General features: G+C 47.1%; 1 protein-coding gene across 4 annotated transcripts in view; it reads right to left on the reverse strand.

Annotated features, from left to right (window-relative positions):
* The window catches only part of UBR4 (ubiquitin protein ligase E3 component n-recognin 4), a 131,746-nt gene that overhangs the window by 21,350 nt on the left and 86,092 nt on the right, over positions 1–24,304 (reverse strand). For all 4 annotated transcript variants that reach the window (XM_055332842.1, XM_055332844.1, XM_055332843.1 and 1 more), the window contains 24 exons: positions 23,976–24,144; positions 23,365–23,509; positions 22,710–22,795; positions 21,932–22,019; positions 21,452–21,645; positions 19,522–19,761; positions 19,029–19,167; positions 18,162–18,287; positions 17,953–18,081; positions 16,543–16,886; positions 14,888–14,978; positions 14,460–14,544; positions 14,166–14,293; positions 10,571–10,700; positions 10,293–10,450; positions 9,493–9,602; positions 8,675–8,816; positions 8,227–8,308; positions 7,778–7,951; positions 5,355–5,476; positions 4,248–4,445; positions 3,444–3,524; positions 598–685; positions 207–334 (listed from right to left, as the gene is read on the reverse strand). In XM_055332842.1, coding sequence (XP_055188817.1) covers positions 207–334; positions 598–685; positions 3,444–3,524; positions 4,248–4,445; positions 5,355–5,476; positions 7,778–7,951; positions 8,227–8,308; positions 8,675–8,816; positions 9,493–9,602; positions 10,293–10,450; positions 10,571–10,700; positions 14,166–14,293; positions 14,460–14,544; positions 14,888–14,978; positions 16,543–16,886; positions 17,953–18,081; positions 18,162–18,287; positions 19,029–19,167; positions 19,522–19,761; positions 21,452–21,645; positions 21,932–22,019; positions 22,710–22,795; positions 23,365–23,509; positions 23,976–24,144 — 3,377 coding nt within the window. The remainder of the gene's footprint in view (positions 1–206; positions 335–597; positions 686–3,443; positions 3,525–4,247; positions 4,446–5,354; positions 5,477–7,777; positions 7,952–8,226; positions 8,309–8,674; positions 8,817–9,492; positions 9,603–10,292; positions 10,451–10,570; positions 10,701–14,165; positions 14,294–14,459; positions 14,545–14,887; positions 14,979–16,542; positions 16,887–17,952; positions 18,082–18,161; positions 18,288–19,028; positions 19,168–19,521; positions 19,762–21,451; positions 21,646–21,931; positions 22,020–22,709; positions 22,796–23,364; positions 23,510–23,975; positions 24,145–24,304) is intronic.

Raw genomic sequence — 24,304 nt, forward strand, 5'->3', positions numbered from 1 at the left:
GCCCAGGGGAGGAAGGCCAAGAAGCAAGGGAGGGGGAGCTGATGGAACAGCAGGGTGAGGGAGGCTGCCAGGCCCTTGGCTGGCTTGCCCTGGCCTGTGGCACCATGCCACCCTCTAGGGCTTCACAGCACAGTGGCCACAAGCTTCTCTTCACAAGGGCCATTCTCAAAGCAGAGGGTTGGTCCCACATGCTGTCCCCAACTCACGGTGAGAAGGTGGCGTCCCTGCTTGAAATCTTTAATCCCAGCCAGTCTGTTGAGCATGCACTCCAGGCCCCCACACTGGGCCATCACACCAGCCATCTTATATACTTCCTCTTCATCTTCTTCTTCATCTGAGGGAGGAGGGAAGCCAAGCAGAAATGGCAGGGAAGGGAAGGATGGAAATAAAACAAATAAATAATCCTCTTCTGACTGACAGTTGGTTCCCTCTTTCTTATCTCCAAGAAAAGCATTGACACTTGGATGTTAAACTACGAGACTGAAGCCAATTATGATTATTTACTCAAATATATGAAAATATATACAACCACCGTCGCCAAAAAAAGCCAAAAACAAACCCCCAACCCAACATGCAGCAGTGTCTGTAAGGGCCTACCTGTGGTGGAGTCCAGGGACTCAATAAACTCCTCAGTGGCATCACCCAATAGCCCACGCATGCGGTAAACAATCCTCATGGGTTCTCCCTGAACAGAGGCAGGTAGACAAAGGGGCTTGTAAACAGGTTTAGAAAATGCAAAGGACTTAATACCTGGCCTCGTTCTTCTACTTCTCTACATGATCTTAACCACAACATCTAGAATTCAAGCATGCTGCAACTCACGTAGTGGAAAGGAAGCTAATTTTATGTAGCGTCTACTATGGGCCAGGAATTGTGTGAAGCATTTTATAAACACAATCTCATTTAATTTCATTAAAATTGTATGTAACAAAAATAATTACTATTATTTATTGAGTGTTTTACTCTGTGCTAAGTTCCATGCTAATCAAGCACATCTTACACTAGGTTAAGCAGCTTTTTCAGAGTTATCCAATGATAAGCACAGTCTAATTCCAAGCCTGTGCCTCCTTCAGGAGCACAAATTCTCTCTAACCAAAGGGACCACAACCCAAAGAATCAGGACAAGCAAGATCAATTAGATTAAAGAGCTTTAGAAGATGCGGTATATGGGCAGCCCCGGTGGCTCAGTGGTTTAGCACCGCCTGCAGCCCAGGGTGTGATCCTGGAGAACCAGGATCAAGTCCCATGTCAGGCTCCCTGCATGAAGCCTGCTTCTCCCTCTGCCTGTGTCTCTGCCTCTCTCTCTCTCTCTCTCTCTCTCTCTCTCTCTCTGTCTCGTGAATAAATAAATAAAAATCTTAAAAAAAAAAAAAGAATAAAATCTTAAAAAAAAAGATGTGGTATATGTATACAATGGAATATTACCCAGCCATCAGAAACAACAAATAGCCACCAATTGCTTCGACGTGGAATGAACTGGAGGGTATTATGCTGAGCGAAATAAGTCAATTGGAAAAGGACAAACATTATATGGTCTCATTCATTTGGGGAATATAAAAATTAGTGAAAGGGAATAAAAGGAAAGGAGAGAAAATGAGTGAAAATATCAATGAGGGTGACAAAACATCAGACACCTAACTCTGGGAAATGAACAAGGGGTAGTGGAAAGGGAGGTGGGCAGGGGGTTGGGGTGACTGGGTGATGGGCACTGAGGAGGGCACTTGGCAGGATGAGCACTGAGTGTTATGCTAAATGTTGGCAAATTGAACTCCAATAAAAAAATTTTTTTAAAAAGATTAAAGAGCTTTGATTCAAGACTCAGGAATCAAAAGTAAGAGCATAAGCCAATCCTGAGATCTTCACATAACCACACAACAAGGAAAGGGTTCTTTCCAAGTTACTCAAGCTAAAACCTCTAACCTGATGGAAGGATTAGAAATAATCTAACCTGATGGAAGGATTAGAAATAAGTCTTTTGCAAACTAGAAGAGTAGAGCACTTTACTAGACTGGAGGATCAGGACAGGTCACTATATACTGTATACTAAGTTAGGCACTCTACTGTGTACATTACTCTCATTTTGGAGGTAAGAGAAACAGGGGTCTAAAGTCACCCTGTGTGAAATGAAGTTGAAGAGCAGGTACCACATTAATTCACGCTGCCTGCCTCTACGTCTGTGCTCAGTTTCAGGAGAGGAAAGCCTCATGGGAGAGAACCTGTCAGGCCACTTGCAGATAGGGAAGCCCAATGGCAACTTAAGAGAATGAACAGCCAGAGAACAGGGGTAGAAACAGAGACACAGAAGCAGACCAGGCTCTAGTCAGTAGCTAAGGAGAAAGGCTGTTTATCAGGAAACAGAGGGGTAGAATAAAAAGGCAAGTTGATGAAGGCCCTGATAAAAAGGTACCACAAACTCTGGACTTTGCCAGAAGAAGCCCTCAGTGGACTGAGCAATAAAGTGAAGGGCAGTGATCCTCAACTTCTACCTTGCCTCATGGTTCAAGGAGGGAGATGCCCAAGTATGCTCTTTGGGTTCCATACCACCATTTACAAGGCAGGCATAGAAGCTTGGTGTTTATTTTTTGTGTACACCAGGGATCGAATCTGTATGTTTCTGTTTTGCTGCATTAAGTGTCAATGACAAGATGCACTGGACCGGGCAATCTTCTGTGCGTCCCTCTGCTAACCAGCAGCAATACCTGCTGACCAGGATTCCCAGCATAGTGGGAGAACAGAAAAGAGAGAAGCAAAAACACGTGACAGACCAAAGGCCAAATAGATACTACCAATCCAGTGTCTTAAACTCTCCAGAAATATTTGGGACTCAATATGGAAAAATTCACCGTGCTTTAATGGCACACTAGCTTGCCCTACTTCCATTTACTTTGACTAAAAACTCCCCCTGATGAAGGGATGGGAAGAGGAGGGAAACAGAACACCTAAGACCCTGACGGAGAGGCCAAACGGTATTAAGGGGGCCAAAGGACCAAAGCACCATGCTTCCTTCACTTCCCTTTCCTATCCTCAAGAACTGCCTGTCTGCGTCTCATTTCCCTGCTAGTAAGACAGAAGCCATGCTCGCTCCCTGAAGGCTCCACGTGAGCAGGCCCCTGAAAGCAGAGTGCTCATCTTAGTGGAGAGGTGCTCATGTAGAAAGGATCCAGGACAGCAAGCACTTCCTGTCACATGCCTCCTCTGACACTGTAGGCCTGAGGGGACCAAGCCAGACACGCTTGTCCTCCCCTGGAGCTCTTCTACCACTGGTCAGATGCCTCAAAAGGAGGACAAGATGACTGGCTTTCTCAACAACCAGAGCCAGGAAAGGCACGGCTGTGGAAGCACGGTGACAAGCTGGGCAGGGATGATTAACAACAGTGCCTCCTGGTACAAGTCTGCATAAGTCAGAAAAGTAAAACCCCACCTCCAAGAAAACAAGCACATACCTCATTCGTGGTACACCAGACTTTCTTGTAAACCTCGGCCACAGGAAGGTCCAAACTAATGATCTTATTGTTCACTAGAAGCTGAACAGTAGAGGAGACGAGGCTGTTATTCCAAGTAATTATAATGCAGTACATTTCAAGATGAAAGGGTACTTAATGACAGCAGTTCCTAACCCATCACTTTTGTGTTCTGGACTCATCAACTCTCCCTCTCTAAACTGCACACGTGTGTGCACAACACACAGAATCTGGGACATAATTTCAAAGGGTACAAATACCCTTAACCCAGACCACTAACTCCAAGTTAAAATCTACTGCTGAAGATCTTCTCCTACCCGGAGTCCCTCTTAGGTTCTGCCAGAAAAACCATTTTCTCTATTTCTCCGAACAGGCTTTCCACCCCATAGATGACAAACCCAGATCCTGGAGTTGTCTGCCACAAGGTACTAGACACAGGGCCAGAAATCTGCACAGGGGCCATTGTGCCAGTATTTAGAGAGCTTAATTAACTTGGAATCCCTGGGAAATCTGTCAGAGCAACAAAAATAATAAAATCCTACTCTGTGACAAGCAAAACTCACTCACCATTTGCTTACAGCATGCCAGGCCCTGGGTACCCTTTACAGGCAATTAACCTTAACACCAGGTAAGATACGTAGGTGGGAACCACTGGCCCCATTTACAGAGGAAGAAGTTAAAGCAAGCTACCTGCCCAAGGTTAACCAGCTACTAAGTAGGGAGGTACCTGGATGTGACCCCAGCCCAAGTTCTTAGCCATGAGAGCAACAATCCTACACTTATTACCTCCATCCCGCTGTCATCCTCCAGGAGAGCCACCAAGTCACAGTCCTGGCAAATCTTGTTCTTTATATCCCTCATAAGTGGCCCAATGCCTGGCTCATTGCTACTATATGGGTTCCCGGGCATCCTGCCCTGTAAGAAGTCTTCTTGTTGGGGGTCCTTCTCCAGGGTTACAAAGAATTCAGTGACCTCATTTTCCTCCTAAAGGACAAAGAACACATTGGCAGGGATGGCATAAAGATATTACAGACAGATGGCAGAGGTCTTTTGGATTCAGACTATGCTACTTCATTCCATGGAAACAAACACAAGGAGGAAACATCTAGCCCCTTACACGTTTTAAGATATAAACAATAGAAACTCAAAGGTGATTCTACATACACTTCAAATAGCCTTCAATATCAAGCATCTCCTCTGAAACTCAAGGGTGGAGTAGGAGAGAAAGCCCACATGACCAGCACATGGGCCCTGTTATCAAAGCTGTTACTAAACCAAGGAGAGAGGGCTTTCCTCCTCCTGCTCGCCTCAAGCAATGCTAGCCCATCCACGGTGGGACGACTCTGCCACTGATGACCCCCACCCCAAAAGGAGGGTCTTTCTATTATGTAACACTCAGGCACACGAAACCCCAAAGAACTCTCATCATTAACTGATAACACCGATATTTTTCAGCAGGAGAGGGTCTTTGGGCCATACCATGCTCTCGGATAGCTTGGCGAGAGAAACAAACACATGTGCATGTGTGTGTGCACTAAACAGAGGCGGGGAAAGCAGAAAGAGAGGGAGCATTTCTTCACTCTAGCTCAATATTGCTTCTTTCACAGCATACTGAATGGGTAAAGCAGCAGGATCTTAGCAAGGGGAGTGGTTAGACCCCATTCTTAAGATTGGTCTAGACCTTCAATCTAAGACATAAGACCAAGGAAGGTCATCAGATTTCCCATCATTAAGGAGCAAGAAAATTAAGAGAGTGCCTCTGTGTTGTCATCGGAGCTTTCTAAAACGGTAACTAAATGGCCCACAACTGGTTAGACCCCCCAAAACTAACAGGCTTCATGGCAGAATGGCGCACATGGACCCCTGGGAGGCACAGGAAGAAGCATGGCTTACGGGATAAATGATGCTGCAGAGCCTCTCAAAGATGAAGACAGGCGTCCGGTAGTCATCCAGGTTGTAGCGCTTGGCTGTCTCGATGCACACAGCCATGAAGGCCTTGGTTTCTGATTCTGTACCTGCCAGAAATCAAAGTGGCCACGTCAGTTGGGAGAGAGCTTCACATACACAAACCCTGATGAGACTTTACATGAAGCACAATCACCAGCAGGTTCTTTCTTTCTGGTAAATTTTTAAATGCCCTGCATGACAATATCAATATTTCAACTGGAAACTTGAAGCTGACTGATTTCCATGCTCAGACCACACTCGGGCATTTGAAAGCCAGAGTGCCCAAGTCAACATAGTGCATCTTGCTTCCTCTCAGAATGATCACTTCAAGGAGAGGAACTATGCTTTATTCAACTAGCATCCTTTTGGCCAAAACAGGTACTCAAAAATGTCAAATAACAATCCTAACTGTATTCCAGGCAAATCAAAGGGAAATTATAGCTTTAAAAGCTTCAACCTTAAGTGATAAAGGTGGACTACCCTCTACAAACCAGAGAGACAACTTCAAGTCACAGAAGGAATATGCTTCAAAAGGATCCAACTGTGGGAGGCTTGGGCAGCTCAGTTAGTTAAGCGTCTGACCGTCTGACTCTTGGGTTTCGGCTCAGGTCATGACCTCAAGGTCCTGGGATCAAGCCCCGTGACAGGCTCTGCACTCAGCACAAAGTCAGCTAGAATTTGTCTCCCTCTCCCTCCGTTCCTCCCCCTGCTCATGCACTCTCAAATGAATAAAATAAAATATTTTTTAAAAAGGGAAGTAGGGGGAGCCTGGGTGGCTCAGCGGTTCAGCGCCACCTTCAGCCCGGGTTGTGATCCTGGGGACCCGCGATTGAGTCCCACATCGAGCTCCCTGCATGGTGCCTGCTTCTCCCTCTACCTAGGTCTCTGCCTCTGTGAGTGTATGTCTCATGAATAAATTAATAAAATCTTTAAAAGGGGGGGGAGGGGGTCCAACTGACATGGCAAGGTCACAAACTGGCTCAGCATGGCATGACGAAAATACATCAGGAATGTCTTCATGTTTGAAATTGACAGACTACACTTCCTGATCTACTCCCACTCCTCACCACTTAAGTAACATTTATCAGTGAACTGTCCACTAGCAAAGACGAATCAAAACCCAAAACTAGGAGATATTCGGAACCTACAGAGGAAGTTGGTGTCTGAGCTTTGGTTTCCAGAACCTGCCAGGATTTGAGAGCTAGACACAAAGCCCCAGGTCTGCCAAGGTGAAGAATCTAGTGGGAACCCCTCCCCACACACAAAAGTCTGGTGCCCCAAAAGAGCTACACCATGGTATAAGGGTCAACTAGAAGTAACTCTCCCTCTTCCCCAGGCAAGTCACAAAAATGAAATGGTGTTCCCTTATAATCTGGCACTGACTAGAGGAGAAAAAGATCTCCCTGGAAAGAACTCATAACAGGCTGCCCCTCCCAGGGGTCTGTGGCTCAAACTTCATACTACCTAAAGAGGTCTACAAAACCTGAAGCTCAGAACTTCATGAACGACTACCCCAGTCTTCGGCAGTGCCTAGAGATGCTTTGCAGAAACAGTTACAAATCCTCACTGGAGAAACCCATACTTGGCTTCGGTCCTAAAGAATTTTCACAGAGGGTGCCTGGGTGGCTCACTGACCATCCAACTCTTGGTTTTGGCTCAGGTCATGATCTCAGAGTCTTGAGCTCGAGCCCCATGTAAGGCGTTGGCACTTGGCAGGGAGTCTGCCTCACCATCCCTGTCCCCCTCCCCGCACTCTATCTCTAAAAAAAATATTTTAAATCTTTAAAAAAAAAAATTTCCACAGAAAAAACCCTGAAACATGAGCTCACAGTCAAAAATCACAAAATACAAAAGATTTAAGGCATCACAATCAAGAGCTGGAATAACAAACAGCAGAATTGGATAAATATTTCAAGCATTAGAATTATCAGACACAGAAATGTTTGCTATGTTTGCAAATTACAAGAGGAATGGAAAATGTGAGTGAAAAACAAGTGACCTATAGAGAACCACAAAGACTCAACAGGTAGACTACAGAGCTAACACAGTGAAGAAAAAAGCTAGTGAACTACATGAAAGAACTGAAAAAAATCCTCCGAAGTCAGCATAAAGAGATGGTGAGATGGGCCCAGAACAGAGCAGTAAAGAGAAAAGGATGAGAGGATGGGTTCCACAAGGTTGATGGAGAGACTGGGGCAAAGACAACTGAGGAGATGATGGTGGAGAATTTTCCAGAAAGCAAAGACACCAATCTGAGGACATAGCTCCAAGCACCAGAGCTTCTCGCCCTCTTTTCTCATAGTAGAGAGAAGCCTGCCATCATCTTCTAGCAGGCATCCCCCCTGCTCTGGGCCGCTGAGCAGTGCTACCTGTGGTCATGTCCTCTAGCATCTCAAGCAGCATGTCCTGGGTCTCGTCGATCAGCTTGGTCCTCTGCACCACCAGCTTTCGCAAGCACAGGTATCCATTCAGCACAGTACCCACCAAACGACTTTTAAAATGTCTTTTGATGGACTCCACCTCAACAAAGGAGGAAAGAAGGCCTGTAGGGACAGAAAAAAGCTGCTGCCAGGGCTCTGAATGGGAATGACAGTAAGGAAATTCATGACTTCCAAAGATTATGATGAACTCCAAAGCAACTTCTAAGCAGAGCAGGCGCTCAAAAATGTCAGCCCACCAAAGAGGAACATACAGAGTTTAAATAGGCACTGAGTCAACACAAGAGAGAACAGAGTCAGTCTCTGTGCCCTAAGAACAAAGGTCAGCCCCCAAACTATACCCAGGGTGCCTAAAGGAAAGACCCGGAGGCTCAGTCTACCTGTGAGACTTTTGAGGGCGTAACCCTGCTGCAGGTCAGTGCTCAGGGTGGCCTCCTCCAGGGCCAGCAAGCGGGCGATCTCCTATACAGAACAACAGGCAGAGTTAGTAACAGCACTGCTGACGATGTTGGCCCCCTCCAGTTGCAGTCCAGGAGCCCGCAACAGCAACTAGACACTCTGCAGTCACCGTTTTATCCCAATGACCCCTTGAGCTGAACCTGTGCAGAACTCCTAAAAAGCTGGGGGCAGTTTACAATGATGGTAAGGGATGGGATGGCTCAAAGACCAGGAACAGCCGAAATGCCCCCAGCAGGTTGCTGCCTCCTTATGATACACAAAGCTATAAAGATAAATTTTTCAACAAACATTTCTTCTCCGCCAAGAAGGATTGCATGAAGGATGAAAGCAGAAACAGAAAAGGGCTCTCCTGAGCAGAGGGGCGGCTACCTTGGTGATGAGGTTGCCCACGTAGGGCAGGACTCCCCGAGCTGCAAGGTAGACTTTCCAGTGGGCCGAAGTGATGAGCTTCTGGTAGAGAGCCAAGTACTCAGCAGCACACTCGCCAGCTATGCTCAGCTCGTCCAGGTAGCTGCCCCAAGGGAGACAGAGCACTGTGAGAACTCCGCTCCAGTGGCTCCAACAGGCACCCTCCGCTCCTCCCACCTCATCCTCTGCTGTCCTGCGCTCCCCCGCTTCTTCCTGGGCACCTCAGGAAACCCCGAACTTCCCCCCGGGGAACTCCCCACATGTGGGGATAACACGCGCACACAACGGGGACACGATGCAGTGAACTATACTCATTCGGACCAACTGGCACCGAGATTTCAGAGTGCCTATCCGGGGAGCGAGACTAGTTCGGAGTGGCTTGTGGAGAAGGCAAGCGTACCACGGAGTTTAGTGGCTGATGGTGTGGGCTTTGGAACTCCACTGCCTGGATTCCAATCCTGCCTTCAGCTGACAAGTCCCTCAACCACATCAAGCCTAGGGTGCTATGAGGATGAAATGAGATGGGGCAGGCTGCACATTTATATGCTTCTACGACCTTAACGACCGTGAGCTACCAGCGCTGATGTTCTATTACCACCAGCAGCAGAACCACTCAGCTTCTAGTCCTTTCCTGTTTTGTGCTCTTCTATGCAGCACAATATGGGTATGGAGCCCAGGTGTGCCTTCTATCATCCTGACCTATTGATTCCCCAAGGAAAATAGGGAAAACTGACCCCAGGTGAAGCCTGAACACTCTTCCACCCCCACTCAAGCAGTACCTGGTGAGGAGGTCAAGAACCTGCTGTTTGCGGCTGGGAATGGTGGCAAGAGCTTCCACAATGGTGCAGGCTGCCTGTCTGGCTGCCTGCGTTGCTGGAGTGAAGAGCACCTGCAGGACACAGGAGAGAAGCTCCAGCTCAGGGGACAGCCTGCCTCGCCAGGCCCCCAACATGGCACAATCAACTGCCACCCTTCCAGAAGTCCTCGGGGCACTTCTCAGGGAAAAGATTAAAGGTGAAAACCAACAGCTAATGCCAGATGCAACCGTGGTTGCTCAGGAGTCCCCTTCTTCATGAAAAATTTCTTCCTCAAGTAATCTGGAGGGTGCCCCTAATGACTGAACTAGTCAAATAATCAAGTCTTTTTCTTAGCATACATTTCTTTTAACTCTATTTTTGGGATAGCTATACACTAAATACTTCTACCTAATAAAATATTTCTCATTTTATATATTAGTGGACAAGTGGATGCCCTTAATTACTTTAATCCTTCCTTATGTTTGACAGAACAAAGAGGGAGAGGGCAGCAGGAGGTAGGGATGAAAGGAGAAAAGTGGAGCATTGAGGCTTTGTTCTGGTTAAGGGGCCAGGGAGGATAGTGGCAAGCACACCAGCTTGAGAAAGGCACAGGAAAATCCTATCTTGGCCAGTCTACCACGCTGGTGGCTACAACCAAGAACCTCCCATTGCTTCCTATATCTGAAAGGAAGAGAGAGCAGAGCAGACACATGGGGAGGAGCAGAAATGGGCTGCCTGGCATCTGGGGCAGCAGGGAGAGGGCCGAGCACGTGGTCACTCACTTGCCGCAGCCAGTTGTTATGGCCTAGTTTGAGATCCAAGGGGGGCGTCCTCTTCCCACGACGACTCAGGAACTGTTTCCACCTCCACACGTACTTCTCGGTCAAATAGAGGTGGCGGAGCTCTGACTTGCTGGGGGACTTCCCATTGCCATCTATTCCTGGCAGGCACAGGGGTTCACCAGGGGTAAGGAAAGGAAGTGACAGAAAGTAGGGATTGCAGGGCTGTCGTGATATGGGTAAGAGGGTTGACTTCCCCGGTCTTGAAGAGAAAGACACACCTCTGATAGGAAGACACTTCTTCCAGGATTCATAGGATGCTTTGGGGTCTCTCTTGAGCCACAGCTGAGCCTGGGCATGGATCTCATTGCAGTACGGTTTCACTGTGGTGAGGGCTTCAACGGGGACGTCCTGTAGGTGGAAGGCCAAACAGGGTGGGGAGCTTCAGAGCATACCTGAGTTGGGCTCCAATACAATGGCACATACACCCCAGCGGGACATATGCAAAAGCAAGGATCAGAAGGATCAACGTTTGTATCAGTTATGCCCAAATATGTGTTCCTGTTAAAGCATTTTGGCCCAATTTAGCAGCACCAACTCCATGCTGGGCTTCAGGCCACTGCTTTGACTGTAGAGGATAAGATGTACCTGGCTTCCTATAGACCATCCTACAACCACAAACACCAGTTCCTATCCCAAACCTGACTCACAGTTTCCTTAACCTAAATCTTCAAGGAGTCTCTGAGCAGTCTCTAGAATTTCAAGAGCCACTACTAAGCAAAACTAAGGTGCACAGCAGAGAGATCCATACAGCACTCTAAGCTTGCCGTTCTCAAGCTTTTTGGCCTCAGGACTCCTTCACTCTTAAAAAATTACTGAAGACTCTAAATAGCTTTTGTACGTATGATTCTATTGGTATTTACCATGCTAAGAAGCATGAGAAATTCTTAAAATATTTACTAATTCCATTTAAAAATGAGAACAAATCTACTACTTATTTACCTAAATGACATTTTTTATATTTCCAAAGTAAAAATCATCTGAAGAAGTGACACTACTTTAGGTTTTTGAAAATTTGCCTAACAGACTGCCTTAGTAGGAGCTGGATTCTCCAACCTACTTCTGTGCTGTTTGGGAGAAGTTGTTTGGGCTAAAGTGCATGAAAAACACCCAGCTGCATACAGATACACAGCTGGAAAAGAGAAGAATGTTTTACTAGACTGCTCATTTAATTGTGGGTTTCTTTCTTTCTGATACTACTATTAACAAGTTATAGGTTCTTAAAGATTGGCTGTTATATGGAAGCTGAAATCAATGGATAAACTTTTCATAGTCCATTATACTAAAACTCGTTTTACCTACTCATGATTCTGTAGCATTTGCTGGTCATTTGGAAAATACTGGCTCACTGAGTTATGCCAATGCCTCTAAAGTGACAGGCATACTTCATTCATTTTTTAAAAAAAGTGTCTGCCAAACACCCAATTCTGAATGACCACAACTGGCCTGGTGCACATTTTCCCAAGAACATTTTCTTACAGGGGCTCCGTAAGAAAAGCATCTGGCTCAGCCTGCATCTGAAATAATACCCCATGTGCTTCTCAAGATAAGTGCTGTAGCAGGAGCACTTCTGTGTACTTCCACACTGAATATTAAAAACACAAGTCCACCAGAGTCAAGATTTACTAAAACTCACTTGTGCTGCTTCATCAAGGATCCCCTTGAGTCAAAGCACAGGACAGAGAGGAGCCCAGCCAGGAGGGTGGCTGGGAGCTGTTGCCTTTCCCACTGAGGCTCCAGCAGCCCAACCCACCACTGAATATGTGCCCTTAGCACCAATGGTGCCAGACCTGGAAGGGCAAACAGGGTCAGCGGAAGATTCTGCCACAGACATTGACCTCACAGATTCCCGGATAGTCTGGGCAACACCCGGCATCTGGGAGTCCCAATGTTAGAACTGGTGCTTTCTCTAGGCTAGCGTTAAGCACAGTGTGAACATCGACACAGGGCTGTGGTGCTTAGAGGGTAAGCAACTCTAGAAATCTGCTGCCTCGCTCTGGAAAAATCGATGGTTATCTGAAAGTGGGGCTCTTCTTCAATCAAAGGCCAATTTTATCTGAGAATGAGCTCTGAGGGGAAATAAACCTCACCAAAGGGAAGGAAGATGGATACTTCGGTCCTGCCTTTTTTTTTTTTTTTAAAGATTTTATTTATTTATTCATGAGAGAGAGAGAGAGAGAGAGAGAGAGAGAGAGAGAGAGAGAGAGAGAAGCAGAGACACAGGCAGAGGGAGAGGCAGGCTCCATGTAGGGAGCCAGATACGGGACTCCATCCCAGGTCTCCAGGATCACACCCTGGGCTGAAGGTGGTGCTAAACCGCTGGGCCACCGGGGCTGCCCCTCCCCCACCCCGCCCCAGCTTTTTAAAAGATTTTTATTTATTCATGAGAGACACACAGAGACCTAGGCAGAGGGAGAAGCAGGCTCCTCTCAGGGAGCCCAATAGGGGACTCAATCCCGGATGCTGGGATCATGCCCTGAGCCAAAGGCAGACGTTCAACCGCTGAGCCACCCAGGCGTTCCTGCCCTGCCTTTTCTAAGGACTGTCTAGGAAGAGGAGAGTCAAAGAAAATTCAGTAAACTGTTCAGGATCCAGCTTCCTCCCTAGTGCTAACCACTCAGAAAGCAAACTTCCTACAATGCTAAAGACTGTTCTCACCAAAGGATTCTATCGGGATGGGGCAGGAATCAAATAGCCCAATGACCACAGAGGAGTAAGGGACAGAGAGCCTCAGGCATGGCCGTGAAGAATTATGGTCCATGTTTTCCAAAGGCTGTTACAAGCACATCAATCTGGGGCTAGGCTATGGTTATTTTAGAATAAAACTTGGCTTTCCTCTCTCACTTAATGATTCACTGAGTGGCTATCATCTGCTAGATATTACACTCTGCCCTGGACATAAAATAAACGTCTAAACTAACATCCCTGGGTTCAAGGAGCTCACAACCAGCCTAGCAGGGAACTGGATCTTCTAAGGAGCAGCTCACTGAGAGGGGAGATCCTATACACAGTAGACAGCATGCAGAGGCAGCCACCATTTACTAGGGACTAACATGAGCCACACAGCATTCTGGGCATGTGACCGCATCAAGTAACTGATTCTTCACAATGTATTGTGCTCTCATTTCAGAGATGGGCAATCTGAGGAGCCTGAGTCAGAAACTTGCCCAAAGTCACAAGGCTAGTAAATAGAAGAGCTGGGACGTGAAGTCTTGCTTCAGAACCTAGGATCTTCACCAAAGCACCATGCTGCATGGTCAAAGTCACAGGGGCAGGAAAGAACACTGTGCTCTCTGGGAGCTGTGAGTCCTCTGTCCTCCAATGGGACTGGAAAGACAGTCCTCCAGTAAAGCTGTCTTATTCAAGGCTCTTGATTTTCATGTTTATTTTACCCTTTACTTTCCTCTGAGAAACCTTCTTTCTCAAAAACCCCAACTCCTAATAAATAAAATCTTTAAAAAAAAAAGGGGGGGGGGAGATTCCTGGGTGGCTCAGCAGTTTAGCAGTTTAGCGCCTGCCTTCAGCCCAGGGCATGATCCTGGGGTCCCGGGATCAAGTCCCACGTCGGGCTCCCTGCATGTAGCCTGCATTTCCCTCTGCCTGTGTCTCTGCCTCTCTCTCTCTCTCTGGGTCTCTCATGAATAAATAAAATCTTAAAAAAAAAAAAAAAATCCCAACTCCTATCTGCTGAAGTATGGCGAAGGAAGTGCTGGTGCCCCACCACGAGCAGGCTGAGTGCCAGGTAAGGCAGGACACCATGCTGGCTGGGGCAGGAGGGGGCTGCCACCCTGCTCTCTGTGACTCCCCGCCCAGTACCTTGTTCTTCTTGCTGGTTGGAGCAGGTGGTTTAATCAACTTCTGCAAGATCCGCAGGCACATGAGGGTAATGTTCTCCACAACCACAGGAGTCTTAATGTTCACGGCCATGAGGAAAAGGCTGAGAGCTAGGGGCAGGGACAGGAAGGACAGGCCAAGTCTCAGTCATAGCACCCTGTACCTGCTCCAGCAAGGCTGTCCTGTCCATGGCGGCTGCCCTGCCCCACCACCTCTGTGGCTAGGACTGCACCCGAAGCCCCCATCCCCTTTCTGAAAAGCCCCTAACCAGCTCACCACAGCGTAACCGGAGTTCCCAGCAGCTGTCCTCCTTTGAGATGGAATCTGTCAGCAACAGCATTTCATACTGAAGGCTGCTTGCCTAGAAGGCCAACGAGAGGAGACATGAAAAGAGGAGAGTCTGCAAGTGAGACCAGGACTGGGGCTTATGTCCAAGCTCTGATCAGGGAACTCAGAACTAAGATGTCTAGTACTCGGCACCATCAGAAAGAGAAAGGAGGGGTAGAGACCCCTGTACTCCATCCAGCCAACCACCAATTTCTCTTCTCCCTGAGGCTGGCTCTGACCTGGGACAGTCATTCTAGGGTAAGAGCTCTCCAGGCTGCTGCTCCTTGCCTCCCTAGCCACGCCAGGGAGACTGATGGAAAGAAAGTGAGGGAACGCAGGAGAAAGGGAAGGAGTCAGAGTGTGGCTGTCCTGCTCACCAGATCGGGATTGGCCCAGTGGCCCTTCAGGGCAGTGGAGACTTTGCCAATAATCAAGTCATTCATTTGCTGGGTGGCTTCTGGATTGTCTCTGGGGAAACAAAGAAATGGAAGTCCTGTTACCTACCTGAAGGAGCACAGAGAAAAGGCATTCCATGCCAAGGGCCACCTGGCCTCCCCACGGGCCTGACCACAAATTGGCCCCACAAGACCTGGATCTGTAACAGAGTGCCCATCAAAGCCACCTGCCCCACAGCAGTCACTGGGGAGAGCAACTACAGCATCCAAGAGATCTCCCCGTGCACGGCCCAGGCTAAAGAGACCTCCCCAGGCACTGCCTGGTGCACCACATCCTCCAATCTCTGAATTCAGGGGACCCCTGCCAGGATGGGTTACAACACTTTCCTCATTTTCTCCATCTGCCTCCACTTTACCTCCCATGAGGTACCCACATTTCCCACTGACGCCTCACCATAAGAACGTCTGTATTAGTCATGACAATGTCAATTGTACTAGGTCACTTTCTCACTTCCTTCCCTGTTTCGAATAAAAACCAGAGTCCTTCCAATGGCCTAGAAGATCCCCCCAGGATCTGGCCCCCAGAAACGTCTCATTCTCCTTCCTGTTTCCCAGGTGGCCTCCTTCACACCACCTACACAGACCACCCTTAGCAGCTCCCGCATCATCCCCAGCACAGGCCTGCCTCTTGCTCTTAAATGTGAGGTTTCCTATGTGTGCAACCACAGCTGAGACATCTTCATGGTTGTCCCCTTACTTCACACACGTCTTCTCTGACCACCTTCTCCCAGCAGCAATCCCTGCCACAGTCAGGGGTACCACCCCAGCTGTACCTCCCTTTCACAACCCAATCTCCTGACACTGTACTTGTGCAAGTATCTTTCTACAGTTCTCCCCACCTGGACTGCAGGCTCCAGGAAGTAGGGACTCTGTTTCATTTACCACTGCACAGAGTCCAGAACAGTGCCTGGCATTCAGCAGATGCTCAAAAAACACCCACTAAGTGAATAAATAATACAGCAAGAAACAGTTACCAATCACCTAACATGTCCCGGAACTCATGTCGCACACTTAGTAAATCTAGCTCTGGCGACTGCATCCACAATACTAGTACTCAATAAATACAAGTTATTGCCCACGAGTTATACCATTCGACCTTCGCCACAAGCCTTTAAGGTATTTACTATTATTATCAGTATTTTTCAGATGATGAAAACCTCAGCTCAGGGAAGGTAGGTAAGCTGTCCAAAGCACAAAGATCAAACACTGAGCCTAAGCTTCACTGCTAGGCTACACTGTTCCACTGGCCTCTTCCATGTGAGTCTGAAGTCCAAGTGCCCGATCACTCCCTTCGCTTCCCTCACCAGAATCCAGAGACTGTTCAGGGAACTTCACTGGAACCAACAAAGTACAAGCCAAATATTCTTTTTATGAGGAAATCTGGTCTCAAATGCTCACAGAGTCTGCTTACCCAGACCCCTGGCCATCTCCTGCTCTTCCGCCCTCCTAAGTAAGCCAGCCCGTCTGGCAGTGACAAACACCACACTTTGCACCCCCAAGCTCCCAGCATGGCTGCTACCACCAATTTCCGTGCCAGCAGGAGTTACTGTGTCCACAATCCCAAGGCAGGCTCTGACCGAGTTAGCAGGCACATGAGCTGGCGGACCTCCTCCCGCATGCCTGCAGAGCCCCGACGGAGATTGTAATCAAAGAGCTCCCGGATGAGGCCCTGGGAGACGAGGATGTGCCTCAGGGCCGGATTGGTGGCCAGGGCCCGGAGCAGTGTGATACAATGTTCTGTGACAGCCGAGGCGCAGCCGTAGCACTTGGTGGAGGATGTGTGGCCACAGCCCAGGACAGATAAGGCGCGGTACTGGCTGGCAGTGAAAGTGGGCTGCACGGAGGTTCGGGACGATTTGGTGGCCGCTTCCCTCTGTTGCAGGTCATATTCCAACAACTCTTTTCGTGAAGCAAAGACTTTCTAAGAAAAAAAAAAAAAAGATAAAAGAGATACAAATTAGCAATTAAAGGAAGGAGAAAGAGAAAGTTAACTAGAAATCAGGTTTGGTTTGAAAAAACACTTTAGGGGTGCCTGGGTAGCTTAGTCGGTTAAGTGTCTGCCTTTGGCTTAGGTCATGATCTCGGGTCCTAGAATTGACCCCACCTTGGACTCCTGGCTCTGTGTGGAGTTTGCTCCTCCCTCCCCCTCTGCTGCTCTCCCTGCCTGTGCTTCCTCTGTCAACTAAATAAGTAGGTAGAAAGATAGCTAGATAAATAGATATATAAATAGATATATAAACAGATACATAAATAAATAGATAAATAAATAAATAAGACAAACACTGTACATGCATGATCTAATTTAATCTTTGTGATGATCCCACCCATTAAATACTTCATCCTTGTTTTACAGAACAGGAAGCTGAAGCTTAGGAAAGTTGGTGTGCCCAAGACAAATGGCAGAATCAGAACTCAAGCCCTGATCAGAAGCACATGTCCTTAACCTCCATGTAATGCTGTCTCATAAAGAACAAACACAAAGATCAGAGATGTAGGCCCATGAAACAAAGACAATTCTGGGGGGCAAAGAACCAGCTTGTCTGTGGCCAGCCTCCCATCCCACGGAGATTAGGTCAGTAATATTCCATTGGCCTCACAGCCCACCTTGGTTGACTGGCATTGGTGTGCCCTGCCCTTCCAGTCTACAAATATGGCATATCAGAAAAAAGAGGGAACAGAATCTTGACACCCAGTTTTTTAAAACTTGCAACCCCTCTGCTGAAAGATGAGTTGTGAATGGGCCAAGGAAAACAGATTTATAATCATCTGTTACCCTCAGTCTTCTGGAACAAATTCAGGTCTCTGCCAAGCACCAGAAACTATAGTGGGAGAGAAGCTAAATGGTGCAGTGACCTACACCTTGCCTTTTCAGCCAACTGGGCAAGGGAAACCCAAGATTTGAACTGCCAGAGGGGGGCAACAGGCCTGCTCTGAAAACAGGAGGGGTAACACTTGACAGAACACTAGAGCGGCTCCCGTTCCTCTACCTGGATGATTTTGGAAAGCTCATCAAACGAGTTCTTGCAATCTCCACAGTACTCCTGAGCCAGCTGCAGGATGTACCGATTCACGCTGGCTGAAGTGGAACTGATGCCCCCGGCTGTCCCCGAGTCATCCTGCAACCCAAGAGGTATGCTGTCAGCCTCCTGCTTCAGACCCAGAGCCCTCTCCAGATGCCCCTCTAGCTTGGGGTTACCTGCGGCTTTTCAGGGGCTGCCTCGTTCACTTTGCAGAGCAGGTTCTCCAGCTGTGGCCGGTGTCCCATCAGCTGGTGATACACTCGGTCAGCTTTGTCCAGAAGTGTATTAATGTTGGAAACAGCCTAGCAGGAGAAGACAGAGCTGTGTGTGAAGGCTTTTCCTTGAGTGATCCCAACTGCTAACCGTTTCCTGAAACATTTCCTACAGTCAGGTTCTGCGTTTCATACATTCATCACTTCTATTCCTCACAATAATCCCTGGGGTTGGTACATTATTTATAGTAACATACAATATGTATCTAACACAACATACATAAAAATACACAATGCTGAGAGAAGTCATTTACACTAGGTCACACAGCACTAAAAAGACACAGCAGGAACTGGAACTTTGGTCCTTCTGACTTCATAGCTAAATGTTCTCTTGCTTCCCATGCTGCTTCTAGCAGCAATCCCAAAAGCTCCCCACTTTTGACTATCATCTAATCCCTAGTCCCACCACACCACACAGACTGAGAACCAGACCCTGGATAAGCAGACACTGCTGGAAGGCCAACAGTTGTAATACGAGACATCTCTGGAATAAATGCAAGGCACTCATCCGACTTCTTTCTGCCTTTCCAAATCTAAAGTTACGTGCCCCTTGAGACATTCTAGTTCACTGCCAACATGCTCCAAAGTCCTATGTAAATCACATGTTCCAATGCCATTATCTGCACCCGCCTGAAAGCCAGGTCCTGAAGAGAGTGCTGAGTCGAGGAAGACTTGGGTGAGAAGGAAAAGCACACTGCCCTCCAATAGCCCTGCTGCCCAAAGCTCAGAGCAAAGCCACTGTCCTTGAGTATAGGACAGACCCAGCCTCACCTTCTTCCGGTCTTCTTCATTCTCAATGGGATCCACTGCACAGCAAGGCTTGGCATAGAGCATAAAATCGAAGCGAGCATATTTACAGAAACCACAGGCATTGCAGAGGAAGGGATCTTTTTCATCATAGTTGATGGACCTAAAGAACCAAAATGTTTGGGTCAGGGAGGGGCGGCAGCAGAGGTTTGGAGTGGTGTGCAGGGACTGTGAGTGCCACACACATATTCTGGAACTGTCAGGATGACGAGAGGTGAGGGTGCTTACACAACCAGGTAATGAGAAAGGATGACTTGGAACTAAGCTGAGGGATCCCCACCCCCAGGCTACCACGGGACAGGCGCAGGCACCGCTCTTTCCCCCACCACCTTCTAGCCTTGAACTCCACACACCCATAACCCTCCAATAATGATGAAGGCAGCAAACACTGAGACTCTTGTAGGGGATACAAGGGACATATGTGGCCCCAACCGGAGCGACACACTCTCCCCCTCACCTGCACTTGTGACACTGGTAGACATTCTCTCCACAGTTGCCACAGACCCCTGGGTTGGCAGGGACGGAGGCACTGCAGCGGGGGCACTGCAGGGTCTCTGTGGAGGCCTGATAGTTTTCGTAGAAGTCCGCAAACTCAATCATCAGGTTGGAGGCCACAATGGGCAAGGGCAGGTCGATCTTCACCTCTGTCTGCCCAGGGGTCAGCTGAACTTTCTTGGCCTTATGCCAGCGAGCCGGCCTAGGAGAGAGAGCGGCAGCTAGAGGGATAGAGGGCCGGGGAGCCACTTTCATACCCCTCCAGTGACAGCGGTCTGAGGAGACAAAGAGCAAGACTGTCCCCGTGTGTTCTCCTAAGGTAGTGATCACTTTAAGAAGTGAAGATACAGCAAATAATACCAACCTAATTTTTTAAATATTCACTATAGAAAAGAATATAAGCACTTTAAGGTGCTCTGTAGAATCATTATTTCAGATTCTAGAAAAATAACAAAAGACATTACTCCAAAAGTATGCTGCCCTGAAGCCTGAATCCCAAGAGGTACCATGTGCCAAGTACAGACCAAAAAAAAAAAAAAGGGGGCATGTAATTATTTAGAATAATCACACTAATCACAGGTAATATTTATTGGGCACTTAATATGTGCTAGGCTCTGTTCTCAGCACATTACATACACTAAACTAGTTCTAATCCTCAAAATAACACCCTAAGAGGGGACTTATCTCCATTTTACAGTTAAAGAAACAAAGGCAGCACAACAACTCCCATGTCGAGATAGGTAAGAGGGCAGGGGTGTAAACCCATGGTCTTACTACAGAGTCTGAGCTTCCAGCTGCTGCACTGATGCTACACGACACAAAATGAAATCCACCTCCTCCAAAGGCGGTGGGTTATCCCAGTGAGCAGCTTCTTCTACTTGCAGGTCACCAATGTTAGCTACTCCTCAAAGGAAGAAAACTTCCTGCAGGCAGTGCTCCTAGCAGCCGTCCGCTGATGTGGTAAACTCTAGCTTTACTCTGCTACTCAGAGTGATACCAATACTTCCATTCCGTGCACAACAGCCCCAAAAGTCTTACTATTCAAGCAGCACCTCCCCACGTCCTCTGCCCAACAGCAATGCCTAAGATTTCAACAAGAGATCGGTTTCTGGGAGTCAACACTATAACCCATGCTGATGCCTTCTTTGGCCCACAAACGACATGCCCCCACTCAGACACTGGAAGATGTGAGCTAGAAAGATCCAACTTGGGCGGATATGGAGGGAAGGTACATGTGGAAATGGAAGGACAGCCTGCATACTAGAGGAGCTTCTTGAGACCTACTGCCTGCTCCATGAGCAAGAAAACAGTGTCTTAACTGAAAAAAATGACAACTACTTCCCAATATAGATGTTATAGAAAACTAGAACTGCCCTAATTAACACGAGTAGGAGGAGCCTGAAGTTCCCTCACTCAGCTTCCCCTCCCAAGCAAGGCTGTGAATTGCTTCCTGAGACCCCAAAGGCTCCACTGGACATGATTTTATTACTTTTTAATTTATTATTATTTATCTATCTATGTATACACATATATATGCATACACACATACATTTTATTTATTTATTTATGAGAGACCCAGAAAGAGAGAGGCAGAGACACAGGGAGAGGGAGTAGCAGACTCCATGCAGGGAGCCCGATGTGAGACTCGATCCTGGGACTCCAGGATCACGCCCTGGGCCAAAGGCAGACGCTAAATCACTGAGCCACCCAGGGATCTAAAAGAACCTTTGTCAACACCCTTAGGAACTGTGTTTCACTTTTGTCTGCGTCATGACGCAAGGGGGTAAGAAGATCCTACCAATCCCTACGGATATGCTGCTTTACCCGATTCTAGCAATCAGAGCCAGCAAAGCCTTACAAGCTGCCCCTTCCCAAGTCTGAGGAGCCCTTACTTGTTTTTCAACTCTACGATGGCCTGCACAGTCCGGTTGTTGTAATAGAGGTTGATGGTCCGCACCATCTTTGTCCGTTTCAGATCTCCAATTTTCACTGTCACTTTGCTGATGGTGTGGCTGCCGATAAGCTTCACAACCTGCTGGGTTGTGGTGTACCGCGTGTCCACTTTAATGGAAGACAGCTTGATATACTAAACACAGGAGTACACACAAAACATTGTATCAGTTCAAGGTAACTGGCTCATCCTGCCTTCTTCAAAACTGATCACTGTAACCCACTCTTCATCCACGGATAAAGTTTCTATTAAGGGTGGTAAGTGTGGCGGATAAAGTTTCTATTAAGGGTGGTAAGTGTGGCAAGTAAGCATTCATACCACCAGTGACCAAACACCTATGTGGCCACACTCAAGCTCCAGTAACAAGAAACCCACTAGCCCTGCAAGCCTCGTGACTGCCCCTGTTGAAGACGGCACTTACACAGAACGGCACCTCTGGATTATTACACACCAGGCAGGGATCGCTCTCCAGGTAATAGCCATCAAATTCCACTAAGCCAGACAAGGTACTAAGGAAGAAACCAGTTTCAGCATAAGGAAATCTTCATCTTAGAAAGCACTGAGCTTCACGAAGAAGCCATGAACGAGCCACTGCTCAACATTCCCTGAAGTGAGCCCCACCCTAGTAAGAACATAAGGGGAAGTGAGAACTCCCAATAGGGCTTAGACGTCACAGGAAGGGAATTTCAACCAATTTACCAAGTTGGTTCCTATTTCTGAGCTGTTCTGAGGTCAGAGGAATCCTAAATAGTGACATTAAAATTTGACTCCAAGAGGAGTCACAATTAAATTTATTTAAAAAATCACTGAATTGTATACTAAAAATAGGTGATTTTTGTGATATATAAATTATACATCAATGAAGTTTAGAGGGAAAAAAAGTCACTATTAAAACTAAGGAAATAATAGCTTGTTTAACCAGCAAATATTCTTTCAAAAGTTTTTTTTAATATAGCCATTATCTGTAAACTTATCTGATTTAGACTTAGACACTTGAAATTGAGACATTCTCAAATTTCTGCTTACCAAGACCTAATTTAGCAGTCACATTCTGAGTACCCCATGGGCACATGGCCTCAGCTACATGGGAGGGATTCGAAAACCAACTAGGCAGAGATGTATTGATTCTTATGTAAAGGCCAACCAATGTGGAGATAGCAACTGGGACTTCAAACAGGGAGAAAGCAGAACAAGCTCACTTGTAAATATTGGAGTTGGGATGGTTGGTAAGAATGTGGTTTTGGGTCCGCAGAATTTCCACAGCCTTCTGTGAATACTCCTTCAACTGCAACAGAAGTCAATAAAAAAAAGGCCACAGTTAAAGCCCAAGGGAAAGTCTTACTGGCAAAGACTTTTGTCTTCTGCTGTCTAGCTGATACTGTCCAAGAAGCACCAGGCCTCTCAGCCCCCACATAGAATCATACAAGGCTGGGCCTAACTCCTACAAGTGTCCAACAATCTTTAGTGACAGCCATCTCTCCAGACCCTGTACACGAAAATAATTTCTATTCCCATGGAGAAGTCATGAAATGGTTATCCAATTGCAGAGACACTTTTAGGGATGTCATCAGGGCTGCCAGGAAAACCTGGGGTACACCTTCTTTCCTAAAGCAACTTTAATGGGTTGCATTTTCCTCCCCACCTGATTACCTCCTGTTGGCTAAGGCAAATTGGGCCTGTACTTATTTGCTAACATATGTTATCTGTGTGGTACGCATGTTGGCAGTGCTTACCATACATCTAAAAAGATTTCACATATGCACCCCCTATGCGGGTTGATCATGTTCTTAACTCAAAAGAAAAAAAAGGTCAACTATGCCAAGTCAGCCCCTCTGACCATACGTCAATTGTTACCTTCTTCTCCGTTTGTGGGGTTTTCAAGGAGAAATATCCTAGTAGGTCCACAAACTGGGCAGCCTTACGACCATAGGCTGGGAGTTCTGGCCATATGGACCACATCAGATCTAACAGAAGTTCCTGTTGAGATTTACTAGAGTTTCTGTGGATAAAGGATAGTTCGTATCAGCAGAAAACCTTGTGGTTCTTTTTATTCATCAACTAGGCCCAAGTACCATTTTTATAGATATACATATCTACCTCCCCACAACCAGGGGTTAAGTTCGAATTGTTTCTGCACTCTTTTGGCAGTAGATCCTAACAGGCATAGCTCCAATCTTTCCTATCTCCAGAAGGTAGCCTAAAGAGTGAACCCTGGTTGCTTTACAAACTTGTAAACACAGCCCTCTCAGGAAAAATGATCATTTCTTACTTAAGACATCACTTTAACAGGCTAAAGGCAGATAACCTGATGCAGACATCTATAATAGTCAAGAAGACCCAGGCTGATATAAATATTGACACTGGGACTGTGAATGCGTGATGCATTCAGTCAGCAAGACAGAACTACATTGTCCACTGGGATCCTGGACCCATGCAGACTGCCAAAATGAACCCTGGGACCCTACCTGTAGATATGCAGGGTCAGACAGTGGGCCTGCCAGCGCACCGAAGAAGAATTGGACTCTAACAGGAAACAACGCAGGAACTGAACCAAGGTCTCCTTATCTGCAAATTTGTTCAGCTGGTTCACCAGAGCTGTGCACAGCTGGTCCTCCTGGCTGCCTGAGCTCTCACCTGCAAAATCAGGGGAGGACTGAGGACTGGAAAGCAGGAAATGTGCTCTAGGGTCTCAAAGCTGTTACTACCAGATGGAGAGGGAGGCAGTTCAGTCCATTTCTAAGAGTTTCAACTAAATGATTCTAATTTGAAAACAACTTTAATTTGTTTACTGGAG

Source organism: Nyctereutes procyonoides, unplaced genomic scaffold (genome assembly GCF_905146905.1).
Source record: "Nyctereutes procyonoides isolate TBG_1078 unplaced genomic scaffold, NYPRO_anot_genome, whole genome shotgun sequence".
Classification (NCBI taxonomy): Eukaryota; Metazoa; Chordata; class Mammalia; order Carnivora; family Canidae; genus Nyctereutes; species Nyctereutes procyonoides.